At 37.9% G+C, this 22559-nt stretch overlaps 1 protein-coding gene across 1 annotated transcript in view; it reads right to left on the bottom strand.

Moving 5' to 3' along the window:
- Positions 1–3007: 3007 nt before the first annotated feature.
- LAMA4 (laminin subunit alpha 4) overlaps positions 3008–22559 on the bottom strand; it is a 99272-nt gene continuing 79720 nt past the window's right edge. The window contains exons 26-38 of the mRNA XM_066547099.1: positions 21989–22124; positions 20719–20856; positions 19043–19176; positions 17656–17820; positions 16767–16920; positions 15858–16048; positions 14153–14342; positions 13172–13327; positions 12218–12377; positions 11102–11232; positions 8271–8364; positions 7158–7277; positions 3008–5725 (exon numbers count right to left, since the gene is read on the bottom strand). Coding sequence (XP_066403196.1) covers positions 5580–5725; positions 7158–7277; positions 8271–8364; positions 11102–11232; positions 12218–12377; positions 13172–13327; positions 14153–14342; positions 15858–16048; positions 16767–16920; positions 17656–17820; positions 19043–19176; positions 20719–20856; positions 21989–22124 — 1915 coding nt within the window. The 3' untranslated portion in view covers positions 3008–5579. The remainder of the gene's footprint in view (positions 5726–7157; positions 7278–8270; positions 8365–11101; positions 11233–12217; positions 12378–13171; positions 13328–14152; positions 14343–15857; positions 16049–16766; positions 16921–17655; positions 17821–19042; positions 19177–20718; positions 20857–21988; positions 22125–22559) is intronic.

The raw sequence follows: 22559 nt of genomic DNA, 5'->3' as shown, positions 1-22559 counted from the left end.
CCCAACATAAAGTCTCTGTACAAGAGAACAAAAGTATTTCCATACAGTACAGTTCATTATCCTTTATGGATAAAATGTTGCAATAATAAAGCGCTTTATTTTGCCCAAATACATAATTCAGGGAGAGAGTGTGAAATGTGTGAAACGGTGTGAAAATACAAACTAAAAATTAAATGAAAAAGCGGCCATTTGGAAATGCTGTAATGTACCCTCCCACCAGGCTTGCACATTAAGCTCAGTTTCATATTGTGCATATAATTGTCTGCAGTGAAAAAACAAGGAGTGTAGAGATGCTGTTGTCTCAGCATGGCAAGCCTGGTCCGCAACACAGCTCGGCTGCAAAATAATAAAATCCTTTAGGTTGGAAAAGACCTTTAAGACCATAAACTGTTAATCCAGCACTGCCAAGTCCAGGACTAAACCAGTAACGAACGTGGGACATGCAAAGCCTGCAGAAAGCTGTCTTGTGACACAGATGGCATTTCTGCTTCCTGTGGGAGGACAAAAGCAATTCCATGCAACCCAGTCCATTAAGTTTTATGGCTGAAACCTTCCAACAAAATGCTCTTTTTCCAAATAGATTATTTATAATTCTGGTGTACAAAAAAATTGTTAAATAATTTTTTTTTAAATCCTAGACATGACTTGGTAGAGATTAATTGTAGGTCTATGGGAAAATAAATTTCTAGTAAATGACTATTTAAAAAAAAAAACAAAACAACTTTCCTGGGAAGATTATGTATATATTGCAGCAAATAAAATATTGTACAGCATGCATTACATACAAGAAATAGATACACAGAGTAAATTTGTGAAACTTAATTGAAATCATGTTGTTCTTAAGAAAAAGTACTGGGTGGCCCAAGCTTACGCAAGTGTCACGTATGAAATGTATGAAAAGGACCAATGGCTTTAGTGTTATAGGCATGCTTAGCATGAATACAGTACTACTGCTTCAAACATGTCTTTTCTATAAACTAATCACCAGTATAAAACTACATGAATATTAAACAGGAAAGTAGGTAGTCCTTTCTCTCTGGACAGATTAGATGTAACTAAAATTTAATTTTGTTCCCTGTGTTTTTTTGAAGTGGTCCAAACTCGTAGGCTGTGCTCTGTTCATGTTATTAGATGTCAAACCGCTTCTATACTTCTTGGCTACTGTCATGTCCTTAAAGTCTTCTCTTCACATGTCTTCTCAGCCTTAATTAAAGTTAAAAGCAGTACAACATTGCTTGTAAGCATTCTAATGCTTAATTTAAATTCTACAGAATCTCTTGATATTACTGTATCTGATTTTCTTTCTTCTTGTGTAATTAGCTCCACTTTCAACTTTTTTTTAAATTAGTTGTAGTTTTTGTGCCTATGTCCCATGAAGATTCAGCTTAGTCAGATTCACTCTATTGATCGTGATGTTGCAACAAGACACTCTGAGCTTTGGCTTCTAGTGTTCTTTAAGTGGTCTGTGAAGGCAGATATAAAGTGATTATTCTCTTTGAGCTTGGAAACACCAAGAATTGTGAATTGACAACAGACTTATAGTAATAGGTGTTTCTCACCCTTAATTTCTCAGTAACGTTTTGCTGATGTGTTATACAGGAATGGTGTTCTACAGCTTTGGGACACAAATTGGATAATTGTATAAATAACTTACTATGTTTTTTAGTGGAAATGAATCTCCATGGACCACAGTGAATCTGTGAATAACCCTTAAATCCCACACTGTAACAAGAGCCAAAAGTGCATCACAAGTTAAATATGTGTGCTATGCTTTCAGCATCTTTTTAATAAGTCATTTGACTATTTAAGCCACATGCTGCTGTAGGGAGAATACACTGGAATTTGAACTAATGTTATCCTTTGACTTACATTGTGACTTAGTTCACATATGAAGGTTTGTTGGTTTGTAATTTTGATTTTTTTTGGTCTATTTTTTGTTTGTTCGAGTCTTTTTTAATTTAGAATTGTTGTATTTTGGGAAATTACTGTCAGGCTTGTAACACTTCATCTTTCATTTTTCTGTTCTGGTTGTTGTCCATACAGCGGGTTCTTGAGGAGAAGGGTATTCTCTACAAATCTTGAGGTGTAAGAGATAGAGGGGGCTGAGATCTCATTTAAATCCTCTATTTTGGAGCAGTTTCCTGAACATTTGATCTTGAAATTGATTTCTTTATTACACAGTCATGCAAATGTCCAGTTTCAGAATATTTTGAGATACAGTAACAGTGTAGCTGCAGCCCTGATTTAGATAATGACTATAACAACACTTATTAAAACCTTAAAGGTGCCAGAGAAAAAATATAATCTACTTAGAGTCAGTGCTCATTTCTTGTAGGCTTTCTGCAGAATTTAGATAGTTATATTCACGTTAAAAATGGAAATGGACAATCTGACAATGTAGCTCAGAACTTGAAGGTTTTTCCCAAATCTTTGTAGATGAAGGCTTTTACTTTGAAGGTATAATTTTTAAGATAGATACAGGAGACAAACTGAATTCTGGGAAGATTTATCTTTAGACAGTTGGCCTCTCTTAAACACCAGCAGCCCTTAAAATGAGTGCAAAGGTATGTGCAATATAATGCATCACAGACTGGCTTTCTTAGGCATATATGAAATGGCAATGTTAAAGGTCTATGTGGATGTTGGGGGCAGGGAAATTTATATTATTTTTTGCTCTCTCCTGAGTCTGCAAGTATCCTCTGGTTTATTGTGTTTTTCTTTGCAAACCCTGTTCTGCAGGGGGAAAACCCACACCTCTGAAGCCTAGAAGGGAAAATTGATGAAGACACCCTCCAAAATAGTGCTGTGTTGATTAGCTGGTGATATAGTAAAGAGAAGTAAATTGAATAGTAGCAATTTATGAATTTTAATTGGTTTTTATTCATACACTGTTTTAGTGTATTTTCAGTTTTCCATATATAAAGTATGCAAAGGACTGATTAGATCAGAAAACTAATTCTTAAACAAAATCCACAGAATGAAACCAAATCACATTGCAGCAAATATGGCTAAGAGAAATATTGTTTATTCACAGAGCTTGGATGTGGATATGAGAAAATATGCTTTGGTCTGAAGTAGGTGTGAGACAGAAAAACATTCTGAGTATGTGTGTACCAGTTAACATACAATGCTCCACTTAATACCAGCATTCACAAAACTCTGATGCTCTTAAGGGCCACAAGCGTTTGCTATTCCTGGCTATCTCTGCTGAGCAGCTGCAAGCAACTCAAACGGAATTTCAGTAATCCTTGTAACCAACATATCTAAGCAGGGAATCTGCTGTTCTTTTCTCTCCAGCAACAGGGTCCTGGAGACCAGGGCCTGAGGAAGCTTAGCTCAGCTTGTGATGTCATGAGCTTTTTTGAGCCAATCTAACAACTCACTGGCACTGGGAGGAGAGAGATTTCCTTTTTTACCTCTCTTCCCAGCTGTACAGCTCTGACACCACCCATGGCCTCTGTAACCACTGGGAACCCAGCTCACTGGTCTGAGGATATTCACCCTCAAAACCAATAATAAAATATTCCTGAAGCAAAAGCCCTAAATTTTCTGTTCCATTTTTGGGTAGTAGTTGGGAGCAGAAAAAGCTGAGCAAGCACACTGGTTTTGGTGCCTGAGACAATGATGGCATTTGAAGGCAACTGGATTTAAGGATCCATGCCTGAACCAGAGAGACTGCAGAGGGATACTGTTCATGCTTGCTTCTCAAGCATGAGCAGTGGGCTTTGGAGTGAGGAAAATAAGGGTCTATATATCACTCCCCTGTGAAGGGGGTATCTGTAAGCTTGGAGTTGGAAAGGGAATCAGTCCTTGCAGCATATTACCTGAGAGCTGCAGGGAAGGGAAAAGGGGATGTGTTCAGGAGAAGGCAAGCAGAAGAGGAATGGGGCTGAAAGTATGAGCAGAGCTGACGAGGCTGGTGAAAGGAGAGGCAGTGGCTCCTGGAGCCACACTGTGTTGTTCCCTTACCACCCAAAACTGGACTCTAGAGGCAAGTGGAGAGTCCGTGATGGGGTCCCAGCTACTGAAGAGTTCCTGTGCCTGTGTATCCAGAGGTTGCAGTTCTTTATCCAGAGTAAGCCAAGTCTGCTGCAGTGTGTCAAAACCCTTTTTTCACCCTACTGAGAGTAGTAGGGAAGCTGCTGATTAGTGCTTACAGATGTATCTTATTCTGGTGGTTCTTCCATCTGTCCATGCTTTCAAGATCTTTGGATTCCAGTTTTCATTTATGTGTTTTCCAGATGAATTCTTATTAATTTTCAGTCTCTAGGGTGTTGTCCTTTATTTTTGCATTTCATAGTTTCCTGCTTTGCAGCTGGCCATGTTTTGAGTTGGTTCCAACAATAATTTGCTCAGCAACCATAAAACTTTCATTACTTTATTCTTTATTGCATTACTTTATACTTCAAAGAAAAGAAAGCTAAATGGCTTTGATTCCTTGTAGGTGATGATTGAAGGGACTAAGTTTTGCAAGTGATTTGTATCTATTTGGTGTGCAAGCCTACTGTGAGTTGAACCCTACCATTAACTTCCATCTACCTTCTATGGTTATAACACAGCTCACATTTGCAGCCCTTTGCCTTCTGTTTGCATCTTCCTGTTTCACTCTTGGTTGCTCTGCAGCAGCATATCTTCTGGAGGAACCTGTTCCTTGTTTGGGGATTTCTGCTGTAAACTGAAGTCCTGCAGGAGTCTCACAGGGAAGTGATGTTTTTGTATGATAAGGGAGTCACCTGAAACTGTGACTGTGATTCTGCTTTCTATGCTTCATTTTTACTTGTGTAACACTAGTGCAAATGAGATCACAATGAGATTGTGAATTTAGTGCTGTGTTTGTATGTAAGTGCATTTAAAAATTCAGAGAAAAAACTTGAAATTTAAAATTGTCTCTAAGGCAAGCATTACTCTAAAATTACCTAGTTTAGGTAAATGAGTCTATATATAAAACATCTCTCTTAAAAGATATACATCCTCTCCTCATATTGTAGCAGAACATATCCACGAAGTCTAGAAGTGGAATAAACATTTTAATTTTTCATTGTTTGTAAGCTTACATAATTAGTATACTCTCTTCCCCCCATTTTATTTGAGGAATATATAAATGACTTGAATGGAAAATTAAAAATATACAGTAAGATCTTTATACAGTATTTGCGATGTAAATCTATTATCTAGCTTTATTCTTTAATGTGCATTAGCAGATCTTTTCCTGTGGAACAAAGGGTGACTAGATATGGAATGAGATTATGTAGAGGATCTATTTTGAAAGTAACATATTTAATATAATTTTAATTTATTTTATATTCTCATATTTTCATGTAAAAGACTGGCCACACATATACTATAAGAAATGGTAAAGCTCACTCTTGTGGTATGTTAAGAGAAGTGCAGAAGCAACAGCTTTTATTCTTCAGTGATTTTTGTTTGCATGTAAATATGAGAAGTGACCCCCCCCTTCGTGCTTTCTGTAGATGTGGCTGTGATATTTTCATTCTTCTTGTCTTGCTGGACATAGTTTCTTTTGTTCTATTTTTCTTTCTGTGGTCTAAGAAACTTTTCAGAATTCATGCAGTGCACTATCAGGCTGCTGGACAGGTATTAATGCTTACAGCACCACTAACCAAAGCTGCTTTACTAAAACTCACTGGCTTTTCATCAATCATGAAGTTACGAATGCAGCCAATGAAGGAATTGCGTGTAGTCAGGCTTGATGTTAGCAGAGACTCTGGAAAAAGAAGATCAAAAAAATTAAATAAATAAAAGTTTAGAGCTCATTATGGGCAAAATAATCAGTTTGGTAGCAGAACTTTGCTACTAAGTGCAGCTCTTCTGAATCTTCTTTTAAAATGTTTGGCCTACTGCCAGTGTTCTAGAGGACATTAAAGTATGGTTCGTTACCTACAGTTATGTGAAACTCTTGATACTATATTATCAATAGACACAATTTTGCATTTTTTGACAACTACCTTTTCTTTTAAGTAACAGAGTAGATGAGTCCCAGTGTCTGCTTTTAAAATTTAACATCACATGTATTGTAATCTGTGTCTGATTTGTTAGTTTGCCTTCAGTTGGCTGTATCTGCATGGCATTATTTAGTATTGTATCTTATTTGTTGTTGTGAAGTTCTGTGTAAGAGTTTCCTGTGCCAGGCTGATAATAGCATTATAGAGCCAGTGTATGGCATTGCTTTAGTATTCTATAATTAATGTAGAAATAGAAGGCTCTATTATGAAGCAGAACAGCATTTGCAATTACCCCTTTATATTACCTCTCTGGGAAGAGTTCTGTCCTAATAAAATTCCATTTTGGATTTAAAGAGTGAGCAGGCATCTGTGCATAGATTTTATTATTCCCTTTAGGCTCATTTTACCTCCTGGTAGCGTGGGATGGATGTGAACACCATGCACTCAAGCCAGTAATCCAAGATAAGCATTATAATGAATTTTGTAGTTAGAACTGTTAATGATTGACATGCAAGGCTCAGAGAAATAATGCTGCATGTTTTCACTGAGAAATGTATGAGAGTTGACTTAAAAATGGATCACGTAGTGTTGATTACAGTTTGTATATGAACCCCAACAGAGTAGCTCTGTCTGTTGAATAAGGGAAGGAAATGTAGTAATTTTGGCCCATGCTACACAGATGGTCTGTGAGTCACAAATACACAGCAGCAGAAATCTGTCTAACAGAAACCCCTAGTAAGAAAAAGAATCTCCATGTTTTATCTTGTGTTCAAAGATGCTATTGCTTGAAGAAGAGGAAAGAAGCCTACCAGCAACTAAACCTTGGGACTCAGGTTACAGTGACAGCGAGTTTCCAATCCCATAAATAAATAAATCACTTCTTAAAGAAGAGTTAGCCCATATGGGAAGGAAAAACAGAAAAAAAGAAATTTTGTTTGTTGTTGACTGACTTCTCTAGTGAATCCATACGTTGCCCTCCAGCAGCTGTGAATGTTTTCATTTCAATGAAGCAGCACATCTTTTTCTTTGATAACTTGAGGCAGAACATTTATGATCAGCTCTTGAGCCTTTGAATTTTACCAGGTTGTTCACATATTTTGTTCTTTTTTGAGATGAAAACTTAGTCTTTATGCTTTCTCTGGAAACAGGGCTGAAATCTCAGAACAATGTACCACAAAGATACCAAAAACCTACCTGGTACACCTCCAATAAACACTGGCTCCCTGTGGTCCATTGCCTTTGGATTTAGCGGCCCTACCACATGGTTGACTTCAGAGTCTACGTCCAGCTGCACCACATTTGCGTCTCTAATAACTTAAAGGAGAAGGAACAGAGATCAGCAAGAAGTGTGACATGAGTCTTTTATGACAGACAGGAGTTATCTCTTTGGTGTGAGTAGTTGATTTAGTGTTTGCTAGATTGAGTGTGAGCCATCAGTGACAATTTGTGAGTGGATTCTGGCACAGGGCAGGACCAATGGTAGATACAGTGGGAGCAAGAGTGCTTTTGAGTGGGGCTCTTGATCCCTGGTGGCAGTGTTTAGGCTCCAGGTTATGAGCATACAATGGCCTGTGGCTTAAAAAAAACTGTTGCCCAATCACTCCCATTTGGGGATGTATTGGAATGCAGTGAGACTTCTCCCTTGCTTGAGTGCTTGGATTTCCTTCAGAAGGGAAACAGAATGCTTGTGGAAAGGCTGTAGGCTCAGATCACTTCTGCAGTGATAGTGGAAGACATTCTAAGTCCACATCTAGACCGGAAGATGAGGTAGTTCAGAGCACCCAGGAAATGCTTTTTGATTTTCAAAACCAGGAAAGAAGGATGACTCTCTGGCACAGAGGCAAAATCCCAGCTGCAGACATCTCTCTATCATGAGCAAAAAGGTTCCCCACATCTGTCTTGTTATTTGACTTTTAAGGGCAGCATATACTTTTACCTACTGCATTCTATCAATTTATTTAACCTCTAATTGGGAAAGGAAGACTATAATCTGGTATATGAATTAGGAAAGGTAGCCAGAATTTCAGATGGGCTGCTTTCTGTTCTTTGAACAGGGAGCTTCCATCTTTGTTTGTTTTCCCTATCTTTGTAGGAACCTGTGGTTGTTTTCCCAGGAAGCCCTACAGTTCTATGTCTGAAGGATGACTAAGACTGTGTCTTTCACACAAACTTGGGTCTTGGCAGGTGAAAAAGAAGAAACTGAAAATGCTTCTGCATTGCCAGTGCTCTAGCCCATGGAGATGGATATCTGGGGAGCAAGAGACGGGCTTTGTTACCTTAAATACGGAACAATCACCTTTTACTGACCTGCAATTCGATGCCACCTGCCGTCGCAGAGACTCTGTTTCAATGTCACTGAAGTTGAAAAATCCCTGATTCCATTATTCAGTTTCACAGTAACCTAAGGGAAAAGAATGTAATCATCACTGTAAACCCCCTCCTTTTCTCTTTTTACCTTCTGTTGTAATAATGTTTTATTCCTCACTCAAAACATGTCAAGTAGCCAAGAGAAAGGAAAACATGGCTTCACTAAATTCTTCAAAATAAAGTACCTTTTAAATAATATTTAGGGTGGGTTGGTGGTTTTTTTTTTGGTTGGTTTTTTGTTTGTTTGTTTGTTTAATTGTTCAGATTCAATAGTTCGGAGACATTCCTAATTATCTCAAGGAAGAGTTCAAGAAAAGATTTAAAAATAAGAGCTAATTTCACTCATTTACTAGTACCTCTACTCTATAATTTCCTGTGTGATAAATTAGTGTTTAGAGGCATCAGATGATGTTTTTGGCATCTTGCTAGCCACTTAATAAGGAAAACAGTCATGAAAACCCAAGTATAAACAAGCAGAAAAGATATGAGAAAGGAATGGATAGCAAAATTAAGAATTACTTTGAAGTTACTTGTTCAAGCTTACAAGTAAATCTCTGGAAGAGCTAGAAGGTGAACATAATTCTGAATTTTGCACTTCTGTTTTAGTTAATGGATTAATATCTTTCATAGAAATGGTGCAGCAGCAGCAAACCAGTGTTGTGTCCCTGTTGTGGGACATGAGATTCCTGGTGGTGATTGCCAGAGAACTCCAAACTCTGAGCCCAGCCACTCAGGCTTTTCAAATGTTGAAGTTGTTCCTGATTATGCTGACTCTATGCTGACTGAAAATCACAGAATCATAGAATGGTTTGGATTGGAAGGGACCTTAAAAATCATGTTGTTCCAACCCCCCTGCCATGGACAGGAACATCTTTCATAAGATCGGATTGCTCAGTCACATCCAACCTGGCCTTCAACATTTAAAGGGATGGGGCATCCACAGGTTTTCTGGGCAACCTGTTCCAGCCTCACCACCCTCAAAGCAAAGAATTTCCTCCTAATATCTAATCTAAATTTACTGTCAGTTTGAAGCCATTCCTCTGGGTCCTGTCACTACATGCCCTTGTAAATGGTCTCTTACAAGGAAGCAACTTATAGTTAATTCTAGAGGGTTTTGAGACAGTTGTAACCAAAAAATATTAATTTTTTTTTTCTAGAAGGGCACCAACAAACACAACTAAAATGATCCTCATGTTCTATTTTATCCACTCTTAGACAAAATGTATTGACTGAAGCAGATAAAGAATCACAGGAGAAAGTGACTCCTTAATAAATCAGACAAGCTGTACTGATAGAGATGTGTACATTTTAAAAATGAATTATAGTTGCTGATCTTATTCGTTCAGCAAAATGGTTTTCACAAAACAGGTCTTTTGTAATGCATTCAAAGAGGGCAGATAGTTAATGCTAAATACACACAGATCCTTACTAAGAAGTTACTGAACTGCTGCAATGACAAGCAGGGAAAAGCTGCTTTTCCAGGGTGAATTTTGTTTATGAATTGCATTTGCATTATACAGGAAGGAAGGTGTGAAGCAGTAAGTGAAGCAGCACCCTTTGTTAGACCAGTTGGTACAGTTGGGAAAACCAGGCAAATTATTGGGCATGCAGAACTTTGGTTAGAACTTGACATAAGAAGTGCTATACTGGACTGGTTCTATACAGTCTCAGCTTTTAGGTGTGGCATGATATGCATCAGCACAATGTACTTAAGAATTTCTCTGTTAATTCCCTAGATACAGGGGTAAGATTGGGCTTCATCTTACCTAATCAGCTGTCAAAAGTTAGGTGCCTAACTGAAGCACCTGTTCTCTCTATAGCCAACACAGAAAAAGAAATTCTCTGAATAACAGCTCATTTAGTCACCTAATTAGACACCTGCTTTAGGATAGGATGAATCATCTTGTTAAACTGTTTACTCAGTCACTCTGCTGTAGGTGCTGCTCTTGGAGAAGAGGTGAGAGTGTTTCCTCAGATGTTGCATTTCTAACTGAGGTACAGCCAGACCCACTTAAAAACCCTTCCACTTTGATTGACAGGTGCATAGCAGCGATTGAAGAATGTCCACACTGCGTAGTCTCTTGACTGTGCCTTGAGTTTCTCCTCTTCAGGAAAGACCAAAAAACTGCCAAGATTTCCTATGCTCTAAATCTTTGCTTATGTGGTTCACTTAAGACTGAAATTTATTGCTGTAGGTGTGCAATGCATAGCATGAAGACATCCAGATTTTATCAATAAACACAATAAAAAATAGCAACAACTGTCTGGTGTGTTAATTTCGAACCTCTCTCCTTCATTTGAAATCCAGAGCCTGTAGAAACCAGGCCAACAGACAATCAGAACTTTTCCTTTCCCTCACTCTTTCCATCACACATATATCTGATAAAGAAAGAAGAGACTGAGTGTAACTCAGACTTATCGTTTAAGAAATAAGAAAAAAAAAATATTGATGGCTACTTGTAACCATGATACATTTTTAATGTGTGGGTGAATGAGCAGTGCTAAAGAGTTGGTGCTTTTGCTTCTTTTCAGCTCACAACAAAATATTTATGGCTTGTATTAGTAAAGTGATCTGAACTTGTCACAGGTGTTATTTTTAGTGTTTTAAAATAAATATTTGGTTTGGCTAATCTAAGCTGTTATTATATTTAGGGGAGAAATAAGAATCAGTTAATGGCAAATTTGTAAGACAAAATCTGCATGTAGTGAAGCCCAAGTAAGTGGAAGAGAAACCAGTCAAGGCAGTGGAGGAGATGTGACCTTGTTTATACCTGTCCATTTCTCATGTGCATATTCAGGTACTCTCCATTCACGCTGTGACCATGCAGTAGGATTCCTGAGCTGCTTCGGGGACGTATTTCAAAAACAACTTCAAATTTCAGGCCTAAACTGAAGGATTCATCTGTGAAGTAAAAAGAATAACATTTTTTTTGTACCGAGTTAGTGATGAAATTGGACGTTTATTCAAAGTCAAAGTAGAACATCAGAGGGTGGATTTCATTTGTTCTTCAAACTATTGAAATATGAGATAGCATGATGTGCTGTCAATGACCCATTTCAACTTTTGTTTTGATTGGACAACTAATAAAGGTTTATTTACTTTTCTCATTATTTAGAAAATGTATTTAGTTTAAAAATGTTTCTTAGCAATAAAATGGACAACAGAAAGTAAATGATTTGTATTTTTGGCAGTTTCTTATTGTGCAATTTCCTAGACACTCAGAAGTCATTATTGAGTGAGTGGGAGTTCACTTGAGCTTTGATGATTCAATAGGAGAAACTCCCTTTTTCAAACTGGTGACAGGCCAGAGAGCAAATTAGAAACACTAGTTTGATTCTTCTTGGTGCTGCCAGTGAATAGGGTTTTGCAGTTTCCTTTCTTGTTCAAATCAGAGTCTATGTGACTGAAACACCCTCCTAAAACACAGCAGGCCGAAATGACAGAAAAGCTATGTTCTGTCATGCTGTTCTGTATCAAGACATACCGAAAGCCTTTCTGCAGGAGTTTTTATTTACATGTTAATGAAAAAAATAAGGGATGGCCATTTGATGGTGTACTTGGTTTTGGCCCTGTTGACTTCTATGCTAATTTTTAACATATTATGGTCTGTTCCCTGATTAAAATTATTCCCTTATTAAAATGATTCTTATTATTTGAAACACATACATACGTACATGCAGATGTGTTTATTTAACAACATTTAAGTTTCACAGTGACATTGTGACCTGTCAACATCATCTGCTTAGCACAATAGTGATCTGTTTCTGATAATCCTTACAGCTCACAGCCTTGGAAATTACCACACTCTTTGGTGAAAAATGCCATTCTGAAGCTCACTGAATACCACAGTCCTATTTTGGGATACATTTGGTTAGGATTATATTACCAAGGACGACATATCCTCCTTCTGATGAAAAGTATGTTCCTGCTTCTGATGGGCCTTCAAAGCAAGGTGTTACACTAAATGTCTGTGAAGCTGAAGTAAGTGATCTTCCATTGAGCTGTAAATTGCTGAGACAACCACTAAAGCTGTAGACAGAGTTAATCTGAGGGGTAAAAAAAACCTTGATTAGTAAATAAACTGCTTGTGGAAGGAAATATATTCTTCTGTCCTTATTTTTACTTGTTAATAAGCTGTAAGGCTGTGATTGTCTGGCACATCAGTTTTGAACTAAAAAACAATTTCCAGAGAAGGTAAGCAGGAAAAATTATTCTCATAGCCTCCCATGTCTTTTTGATGACTTCAAGGTAATTCCAGCTTGTGTTTTTCCTCAGTCCTTACTGAACTGTGAGAAAAAAAACACAAGTAGGGCAAGGCAGTGCTATACATATACCTCATAGCCTCAAGGCAAGATGGGTCTACTTTTTCAGAGTAGTTTATCAATCTTGTTAGGCATATAACACTACAGATTACCTTGAAAGAGAATATTATGTTCATTGTTGGTTCAACACTCCTTTCCGTATACTTCAGTACTGAGCTGTAGAACAGAATCCTGACCTCTAGGTATTGTCTTAAAACAGAGGTACGGTGAGAACATCAAAATGTCTCCAAAACTCATTCTGTATCTCAGACCTCTCATCTAATTTTGGATGTCACTAGGATTTTTCTGTTCCTTATGGACCATTGGTTTCCTAGCTGCTGCTGCAAGGCTGTGGAAGCCTTACCCAGCTACCACCAGCCCAGCCCAGTGGAATGCTCTATACATGAGCTGAACTGTCTGCTCCTTAGCAGGATGAGGGCCAAGATCTTAATCAGATTTTGTCTGATCTCATCCCTATAGTTAGCTTTTGTTTTAACTTATACAGAGGAATGGCGTCTGTACATGGAGATCTGCTTTACCTGGATGTTTTTTACAGCTTTTCCGGGAGCTACACCTCCAATATAGAGTGGTTCAGTGACTTGCCAACTATTCATATTCCCATCAAAAGATTCTTCTAGTACTCGGAGACCATCGATTATCAAGCGACCAATATTTTTGCCTCTAATAAATATCACCTAGGAAGGGAAGAAAAAAATGTGGAAGATTACTTCCATCTGTTAAGGGATCACTACTGTGCATGAGAAGAAGATGAGACATTTGAGAAGAAAAGTGCATGAGCGATGCTCTACAAGCCTGTTTTGCTAACTGCCAGAATTCTTTGTTGGACAACCCTCATTTTTCACATTCATATGAAGGCTAGATAGTAAAACTGCTGCCTTTCTTACATTTTGGTGTACAAGGCAGAGGTAACTAAGGTGTCATAAGGTCTACTGAGATCTACCTATCACTGTTAGCATTTTCACAGTCATCATTAGTTTTATGGTATGGATTCATCCAACCTGCTTGAAACACTTAAATGCCCAAGTCAGTAGTTTAGTAGCTGTAGACTTTCTCTGTAGTTAATGAGGAGAGAGAGATACCTACAGAGGGAAATTCACCTTGACTCCTAAAATTGTCTTTTTATTTTCATAGACTACTGAGGCAGCCTAAGACAGCTGTGCTCCTTTCTTAGGCACTTCAAAGACATTTGCTGAACAAAATTATTCTAGTCTTTCCTTTAATAACTCATTTAACTCTTAATTGCCTTACTGCTCTGCTTGCTTCCTTCGTTTCTGTTCAGCTGTTGGTGTTGGGAGTTGCTGAATTTTTATAACTGACTCACTTTCCTGTCCCTAGTTAATGACTTAATAAAATGCTGCGTGGAAGATCTAAAAATATTTATGGAAGTTTCTCAACATATAGGCATGTTTATGAATACATGAATGAAAACTCCCTGAGCTGGTACATGAAAAATGCAGCCTTGACAGCATGTGCCATCATGATTGCTTGCTTTTACTTACATTGTGCCACAGACCATCATTGTATTTCTCTTGGCTCTTAATCCTTATCTTCTGGTGACCGGCATTAAACATAAAAATGAGTCGGCCATGAGCTACGAAAAGGGCCAGGAAGTTGGTCTCTTTTTGATCCGAAACGTAGCAAATCATTCCATGAGATGAGTGAGTTTTCAGACTGATAGAGAACTGAGCTCTGGCACATAAAAACACAATATTAATGTTAAAGCAGATACTTTTGATTTAAATCAAACATCAGGCAGAGGAAGACTGAGATTTTCCTTTCATCCAAAAGATATTCATATGCTTTATGGAAGTAGTGTTTCTAATAAACATTCTGTGCTGGTGTTTTGAGCAGAAGTCAAAGCTGGAGAAAAAGCTGCCTGGTGAAGAACATTTTTTCAAAAATTAAAACCTCTGGAGTGAGTAAGTTCAATGCAGACCACCAAAATCTGACAGTACATTTCCTTTTATGTTAAACAGCACGGCTGGGGGAATTTTTAAGTGTGATGTCATGGAGGCCTGATGTTTAATATTATTCCAGACTCGATCGAAGCTTCTCCTTCCTTGTAGTTCCTTGTGAAGTCCAGGACAGCTTAGGAAGTCGTACCATTGTTGGTTTGACACTGTCACAGTGAAAATTTCTTGAGTGATTGCTATTATTACTTATGGTCTAAAGCATGGCAAAGCTGTATTGGTGTAGGACAGTGCCAGAACTGATTCCTCCTTTTTCTGATGTCAGGTTTAACCCTAGTTTCCATTCTTCATATTGTCTAAAGCATCTTTACATTCCTAATGGCCTGTGTGTGTACATTCCACAGACACTCAGTCCCTTGCCAATATTGTTTTAAAATGACACAACTCATTACTTTTTAAAAATGAACATTACAAAAATGAAGCTTTAATAAAATTTGGCAATAAATATATGTTTTAGGAATGAAGGTGGGATGAAGGTATTAGAGTTTGGGTTTGCCTTCATATGGGTGCCATCAGAACTGCCCTAAGTTAAATGCATTGAATTAAAATGAACATAATGGCTTTCTAATTTAAATCAGGAAAGAGCACTCTTTTTTTCTGAGTTAGTGGTCTGGTATGCTTCCAGGAAGTGCTGTGTTGTTGAATTTATAGTCTTTAATGGAAAGTATTAAACCAAAATCCTTATTGGATTTTGAATATTGCATGAGATATTTTGTGGGAACATGAATATTAAATTTCAACAGTATCTGGACTCATTATTACTTAGATTTCTATTATGGCTTGAATTGGACCAGGTTTTCATAGCTTTGTGTCTTACTGCACTATGAAGATTAAATGACTGACAGAGTCCACTCAGCATGTTACTGCTTCCTTTCTGCTTTAATGCCTTTACTTCTTGTGTAAAGAGACTGATTATTGTGCATTGCTTGTATAGAACTAACATCCTCAAAAGCTTCACACAAACAGGCAAGGAGACACATTTTGTTAATATTCAATACAGATGAAGCTTCCATAAGAAGGATGTAAGTGGAAGCACCATCTATGTTTTTCTCTTACTCAACTGAAGCACCTTTTAATATAACCTAACAACAGGCTCAACACAAAATTTAGCCTCAGATATAAAGGAACAAAGCCAGGGTAACAGTAGAAATGTGTCCCTTAAAAAAAAATAAAAATTGAAATACATATTTCTCCTGCCAAGCATATTTCATTTTTATTTCTAAAGTCACTTTACCTTTGACTGAAATCCTTTGGTATGTGATCAAATTCTTGCCGGCTGTTTGCTGTTCCTCCAAATTGATAGGCATGTTCAGTTGCCTTGGGATTCATGGGCAAGTGGCACTGAGGCTCTTTTTGCAAATTCACTTGATACAGCTTTTTGAGGCCAGATGAAGGCTGTGCAATCTTGTCTTTATCTCTTCCCACCTTCATAGAAAAAGAACTATTAACCAGAATTTTTAGCTAAGATTGGACATAATAAAATAACAGTATAATTTATATATAAACTAGTAATATATCGTTTCACTACATAAATACCAGGATTGTTTCCGAGTCAAATTTTCCTTGAACAGATCTACTGTAAATGCTGATTTAGGACAGAACAAGGCAGAAACAAGACAGAACAAGGCAGAACAAGACAGAACAAAATACTTGTGTAGCTTACGTTATTACAATTAATTTTTTTGCAGTTTTCCTAATTAAATCTTTTTCTCTCTGCTTTTGGTGATACCAGCTATATTATAGGCATGAGAGGATATGCTTAGACTAAAAATTCCGCATGCTGGAGGAAGGTTTTTCCCCATTTATATTAATATGTACTAATTGTACCCAGTAGAGAGCCATACAGCAGCAGATGAGAACAGAAGCAAGGTTTTTGCCTTTAGAATACAGAAGAAATCAGAAAGGCTTGTTTCTGAAGTACTGTTTTGAAGAGGTCAGGTATTTTATTTTATAATTCTAGCAAAAGAGAAAGACGCAAGTATAGGCCAGATAGATTGTGTCAGGGCAATCATTTCCAGTGATGGAATATGTAAAGGAACAGGATCCTGTTCATATATGGGACATTGTCTTTGTGCATTTTAGATCCATAATTTGGAGAATTTTGGAAAGCTCTAGAGTGGTAGTGGAGCAATTTGTAGCAGACCTTTTTATTACGGTTTCCTTTGGCTTTTGATGAATTTTTTCCTTTCTTATGGAGAAGAGCAACTGGAGGAGATTCAACAGGGCATCCATACAAAGATGCCTGAACTTTCTCAGAGTACTTCTGGAAATCCTCCACTTCAACCTCTTGATCCAACCTGTGTTTCAAAGAGATGACAAGAACAGCTTTTTTTCTCAAGTGTTAGAATTGTCTGCATAAAAATCTCAGAATTTTACATTTATAGTTTAGATTATATTTGAATGGGTTTAAACTATATTTAAATGTTATATTTAATTATATTTAAATTATATTTGAATGGTGCATTCTTGGACCATGGATGAAAGTACAGATTGATCAGTCAATGTATGGGTAATGAGGACAACCCATACTACATCTGCGTGTTGTATATATGCTGGCATAAACAGAGAATGTCAATCTGCAGCATCAAATTCAACTTTAAAATCTATATAAGAACATATCGTAAAACAATTAAGATCAACACATTCTGATCATTTTTACATGACCAAAGTCCTAACCTCCCCAGCTTCTGCAAGATGTCTTAATACAATTTTGTTTCAAAGGCAAACCTGAGAGCTACATAATATAAATGTAAATTACAGCTATGCAAATTATTCATTGCACCAGGAGCATTAGCACTGAAAGCTTATTTCATCAAGTTATTCCCACCTTAACAATATCTTAACCTAACAGATCTGTGCCAACAGATTCCATGGCAAATAAGGTAAGAATCTTATTCACACATGCTGTCTAGCCTCACAAAATGAGAGAGGAATTTTTATTGTGACAATAAATCACTTTTCATGAGCTACTATTCAAGCTGTCAGGCAGGGCAGTGACTGCCTGTTAATGTGTTTGGGAGGATGTTACTCACCTAGTGAAGTAGGCATTGCTTATGCAGCCAGTGAAGTTGGCTTGCTGTGTTCTGAGGGGAGAGCCACCAAAATAAAACTTCTTGATGCTGTCTGGGCTTTTCCCTGCTCTGTCCTTTGCTGGGTTCTTCTTGCTCTGTTTCTTGTCATCAACAGTCAGCTCATACCTGCAAAGGCAAAGCATCCATTTTGCAGGCTAGCTTTGGAAACGTTGGTGCCAGTGGTCAGACAGCACAGTGCACCCGAAACACTCCACTCAGTGCATACACACTCAGCGCTACTGCTCAGAGGCATGAGAGGACCTTGATTTCAGCTGTGCAGGGCAGTGCATTGGCAAAACTGTGTACACAGGCCTATGGATTTAATATTACCCTGCAGTTAATTGTGAAGTCCAAAATTGTACAGTGAAGAAAGACAGACTAGGGGGTTGCTGATGAAGGGATGGAGCCACCTTTTGGGTAAAATAAGATCCAAGCACATGCTAATTGTTTATGGCCCTATCCCTTTTTCTTTCTCTTTCATCACAGTGCAGCGGTGTTTGAGCTTATACACTGCTTTTTACCTAATCTGATTTTGCAACCCACTAATTGTTGCAGAAGTCAGGAATGATTCTCTGGCTTTATAAGAAACTAAGTATACTAAAGCATCAGACATTGATTTTGTTTTGCAAACTCAGGGAGACAGGACAATCCCCGAGGTTATTCCAAAGCACCTTTTTACACCTTCAGCTTTTCAAACTGTGATTCTTGGATGTCAGAAGTCATAGGTACAAACCTTGATTTCCATTAGGAAAGTAAGAATACTTGTATCTAATAGGTAAGATTCTTAAAGAAAGTTTCTTTGATTATGTGACCTTCTAAAAAAAAATTAAACATATGAACAATAGTAAAACATACCAAGAAACCAAAGCTTTCAAGAGTTACAAGGAGCACAGTGAGAGACTTATTCCCTACTGCTCTATTTAGTCACATTTGTGGCTGCCAGTGCTAAAAATATTTTTAACATGTTTCACTGTGTGCATCCCAGATGAATGCTTTATGTGAAGATGCCTCAATTACTTTAGGGTAAACTGGGAATTGTTTTAACAAATTAAAAGAATCAATCCTGTTAAAAAATTAATCTCATGCTAGCCTTAAATGTTATTAAACTGTTTTCTTACCTGAGAACAAAAAAGGACTAAGCTTTCAGAAAAACTATTTGCATTTTAAAAAAAATTCTCATCATCTTGAGCTCAGGCCCGAGTTGGTCAGTTTTCAATCACATTTTAAAATCAGTCACTTAAAAAAAGCCCCGCTCAAGTATTTAAAAGTGAGTGCTAAATGATAATGTGCTTTACAAGAAATATTTATGCTCTAAAGGTAGAGAATAAAAGATGCTGTACAGCTTTACCTTTCTGGGGTGACAGAAGTAATGATGAAATGGGTTTTTCCATCATTGTAATTTCGGTCTGCTGACTGAATTTTGGTTCCACTTGCATTTAAAACCACGGCACCTCTCTCCATAGAGATGGATAATACATCTGACTGAAATACAGACAAAAACACCTTCATAAGCAAGCATTACACAGAAAAATTAGCAGTTCTGTGAATTTTCCTATTGTATTTATTATCCTTCTGTGTTCCACATTTGTGCTTCATTTGCAAAAAGATATATTCTGAGAAGTAAAACAAGAGATGACATCATTAGAATTTATATTGCCAGTTTTAAAGTCTGAATTCTGGGAATTCTGCTGCTGATTATGTCTCATGTACCTGTCACATGAGCTCCTTCCATGTAGCACAAATGTATGATGTTTGCATTTCATTCGTGTTTCTGGTACCGTATTGAGCAGCTGCTACTGCGAGATTCGTGCTGTCATAAGACCAAGACGTGTTTTTCTTTTTCTAATTCCCTCTGATCAGACCCGTTCAATCACTCAAAATTATCTCAGAGATAAGATGTGCTATCTGGGTCAGGGGATCACTGTGCCACTAGCAGAATACTCCCAGTTCCATTAGAGCAAGCCTTGCCACTGTTCACTGGTAGGAATCATTCTGCCTCCTTTGCCAAGCGCTAAATAGCTGAACTTCTGCTTGTTTAGTAGGGCACTTGGCACCTCAGGATTAGAGCTGTTGAGTTAAAAACCTGAAGTGGTGTGTGCGAGGCCTCATTTATGCAAACGGCGTGGGGAACTGACCCGGTTACTGATTTCAATTGAAGGTAATTCTCCAGGCTGCGACACAGGAAAGTTTAGAAGTGGTTATGGGTGCCACGCAGCCTCCTCTGCTGCACTGCTGATGATATTCTGCAAGCATAGCAGAACAGACATTTGGGGGTGGTTGCAAATGTTCTGTCATCTGAGCTCATGCTCGCTGCAGATGTCAGTCTGAGCCTGCAGCATCTTGGGATCGCTTTGTCTCACACAACATTTTGTGAGTGCAAGTCCATATTTCTGCCCAGGTCACACTTCTCAGGGGGTATTTAGAGCAGCCTGGCTTCCCAGAGCTGCAAGGAGCCATTCGCAAGTGTAGCTTTTCCCAATCACACATGGAGGTCTGAGTGCCATCTGGGAACATAGGCAGTTTTGTGACTGATTTCTGTCAGCTCAGCAATGCTCAAAATGCCGTGCCACTAATTCAAACAAACTTTGCTTCTCGGTGATTGTCTGGATGGCAAATGTCAGGTCCTTAATATTATTTGTACTTTGGTAGCACCTGCAGGTGCAAATAGGGATTGCAGTGCTGCTGAGCACAGCAAGGTGCTCTGTGCATTTCTGCCCTGAGGACTTCAGCGAACACAAGTAGATGCATGTTAATTCTAGGCATATGATCCGGTTCTCTTCTCAGCATCAAAATAACACCAAAGCATTACTGGTTTTCATCTATAGATCATATGCAAACTGTAAAAATGAGGTCACCAGTGAATGCTTCTGTATTGCAGACTGCTTTATCTTGAAACCATAAAGTGAGAAATTGTATTATTCCCCTAGTATTCTCCTGGGGAAAAAATGAAAAGGTAAAATAAAACAAATAAAACAAAAAAAATAAAATAAAACAAATAAAACAGTAAAAAAAATAGATACTTACTCCTTCAGAATAGTAAAACAACAGCCCACTGGGCTGCAAGGTCCGGAAATTAAAGCCTCCTTCAAACTCAGTAAAGAGGGACACTTTTTGGCTTGATGCAATGAAGCTCTCACCATTGAAATATGCATTGCGGGACATCTGTGTATTAAATAAAATGAAATTAGAAGTACAGCACAAAAAACATTCCAATAATACAAAGAATGGGGCTTTTTCTTTTCTTTTTTTTTTTTTTTTAACATTTGCAGCCAGTTCAGTTCTAAAAACAAATTTTTCCTGCATATCTTACCCTAATTTATATAGGCTTTCTCTCCCATCATGGGAAAATCTTGAGAAAGTGTAGCAATTTTAGACTAAGTCAAATTATTCCCAACTTCGTGGGATCTTGGCCCTATCCTAAGTCTGCTGACGTTAAAGAGCATGAAAAGCAGAGGTGCTCATTCCCCTGTCTGAGCTGCATGGCACTGAATCACAGTTCCAACATGTGACATGCTACTTTGTGTGCTGTGCTGGGTACTGGGGTAGGGTGGAGGGTATTGGACATGGTGGTCTGTAACCCTCTGAGTCTCAGGAGCAATGCTAGGTCCAAGGCAGGACAAATTGCAGAGAGCTTCCACGTTGACAGAGGGTGAGGTGGTGTGATGAGTTCTACAAGCAATCCTTCCTCTTCACAGGTTTGCAGCATGGCTTTTGATAGACATGGCCACAGGATGAAGACCCCAAACACTATCTGGATTTGCCAGCCTTGCATTGTACTGGACAAATGGTGAATGATAGAAGGGACCAGAATCTAAATGGCAATTTTCTCAGAGCTAATGCTGGTGCAGTTTGTGTGTGTGTATCACAGAGGAAGAGCTGATCTGGCTTAAAGAGAGAACCCATTTGAAGGGTGAATTTTTTGCTGTCTTTTCCATTTCACACATCTGTATTAGGATGCATGTAAGGATGATTCTTCTCGTATCTTTAAGAAAAAAATGAATTACATTGGAATATTTCCATTCAGAATACAGTACATAATTTATTTCAGATTGAGTTTTCACATTGCAATTTCACATATGAGAAGAATTTTAAGTGAAATACCTTGTGCTATAGTTCAGAATGAAAATTGGGTATTATGTCAGCAGACTTAACAGACACACACAAACTCCCCACCTCTGCTAGTCAATGAGTGCTTGGTGGAAGACTGTCTTTCCATTGTTTGGAGTAAAACTCAAGCTGCCAGCTATATCCATTGTCAAAATTGCTGTTATGTCACAAATGGTGTTATGCTTACCAGTGAATCCTCTGGGCACCCATAGCTGATTCCCAGGGTTCCTGGTTCTTCCAACAAGTTGAAATCCTTCTTTTGGAACTGAAAACCCTTCATGCAGCCTTTAAAGCCGATACTTCCTGCCAGATGTGAACTAATGCTGTTGGACAACAATACCAAACAAACTGCAGTTAGATAGCTCTTGCTTTTCTGAACAGGATTTTGTTGCCAAGATGTTCTAAAAAAGTTCTGGAAGAACTTCAGTCATTTGCCTCACTAGTGCCCAACTCCTGCATCTTTGTGTAAAACAGCTAATGAGCCACATTCTATGTTTTGAAAAGTCAAGATGCACCAATTGTAGAAAATATAATGTATTTATAACTACTTACAGTAAAAATAAATGGATTTTTGTCTTAATTTTTTTAGCTTTGAAGAGAAGTTCCAATTTAGGTTTCCTGTCTTGATTTTACTAGCAAGCTCAATTCTTGCCTTTGCAAGCAAATGTGTGTGGAGGAATAGAATGTAAGAAGATAAAGATAGTGCAGAAGGTAGTCTCACACCTGAGGAGTTGCAGCTGTACTAATCACCAAAGATT

This window comes from Molothrus aeneus, chromosome 3 (genome assembly GCF_037042795.1).
Source record: "Molothrus aeneus isolate 106 chromosome 3, BPBGC_Maene_1.0, whole genome shotgun sequence".
NCBI lineage: Eukaryota > Metazoa > Chordata > Aves > Passeriformes > Icteridae > Molothrus > Molothrus aeneus.
The sequence above is the reverse complement of the archived record's forward strand: the minus strand, read 5'-3'. Positions and strand labels throughout refer to the sequence as shown.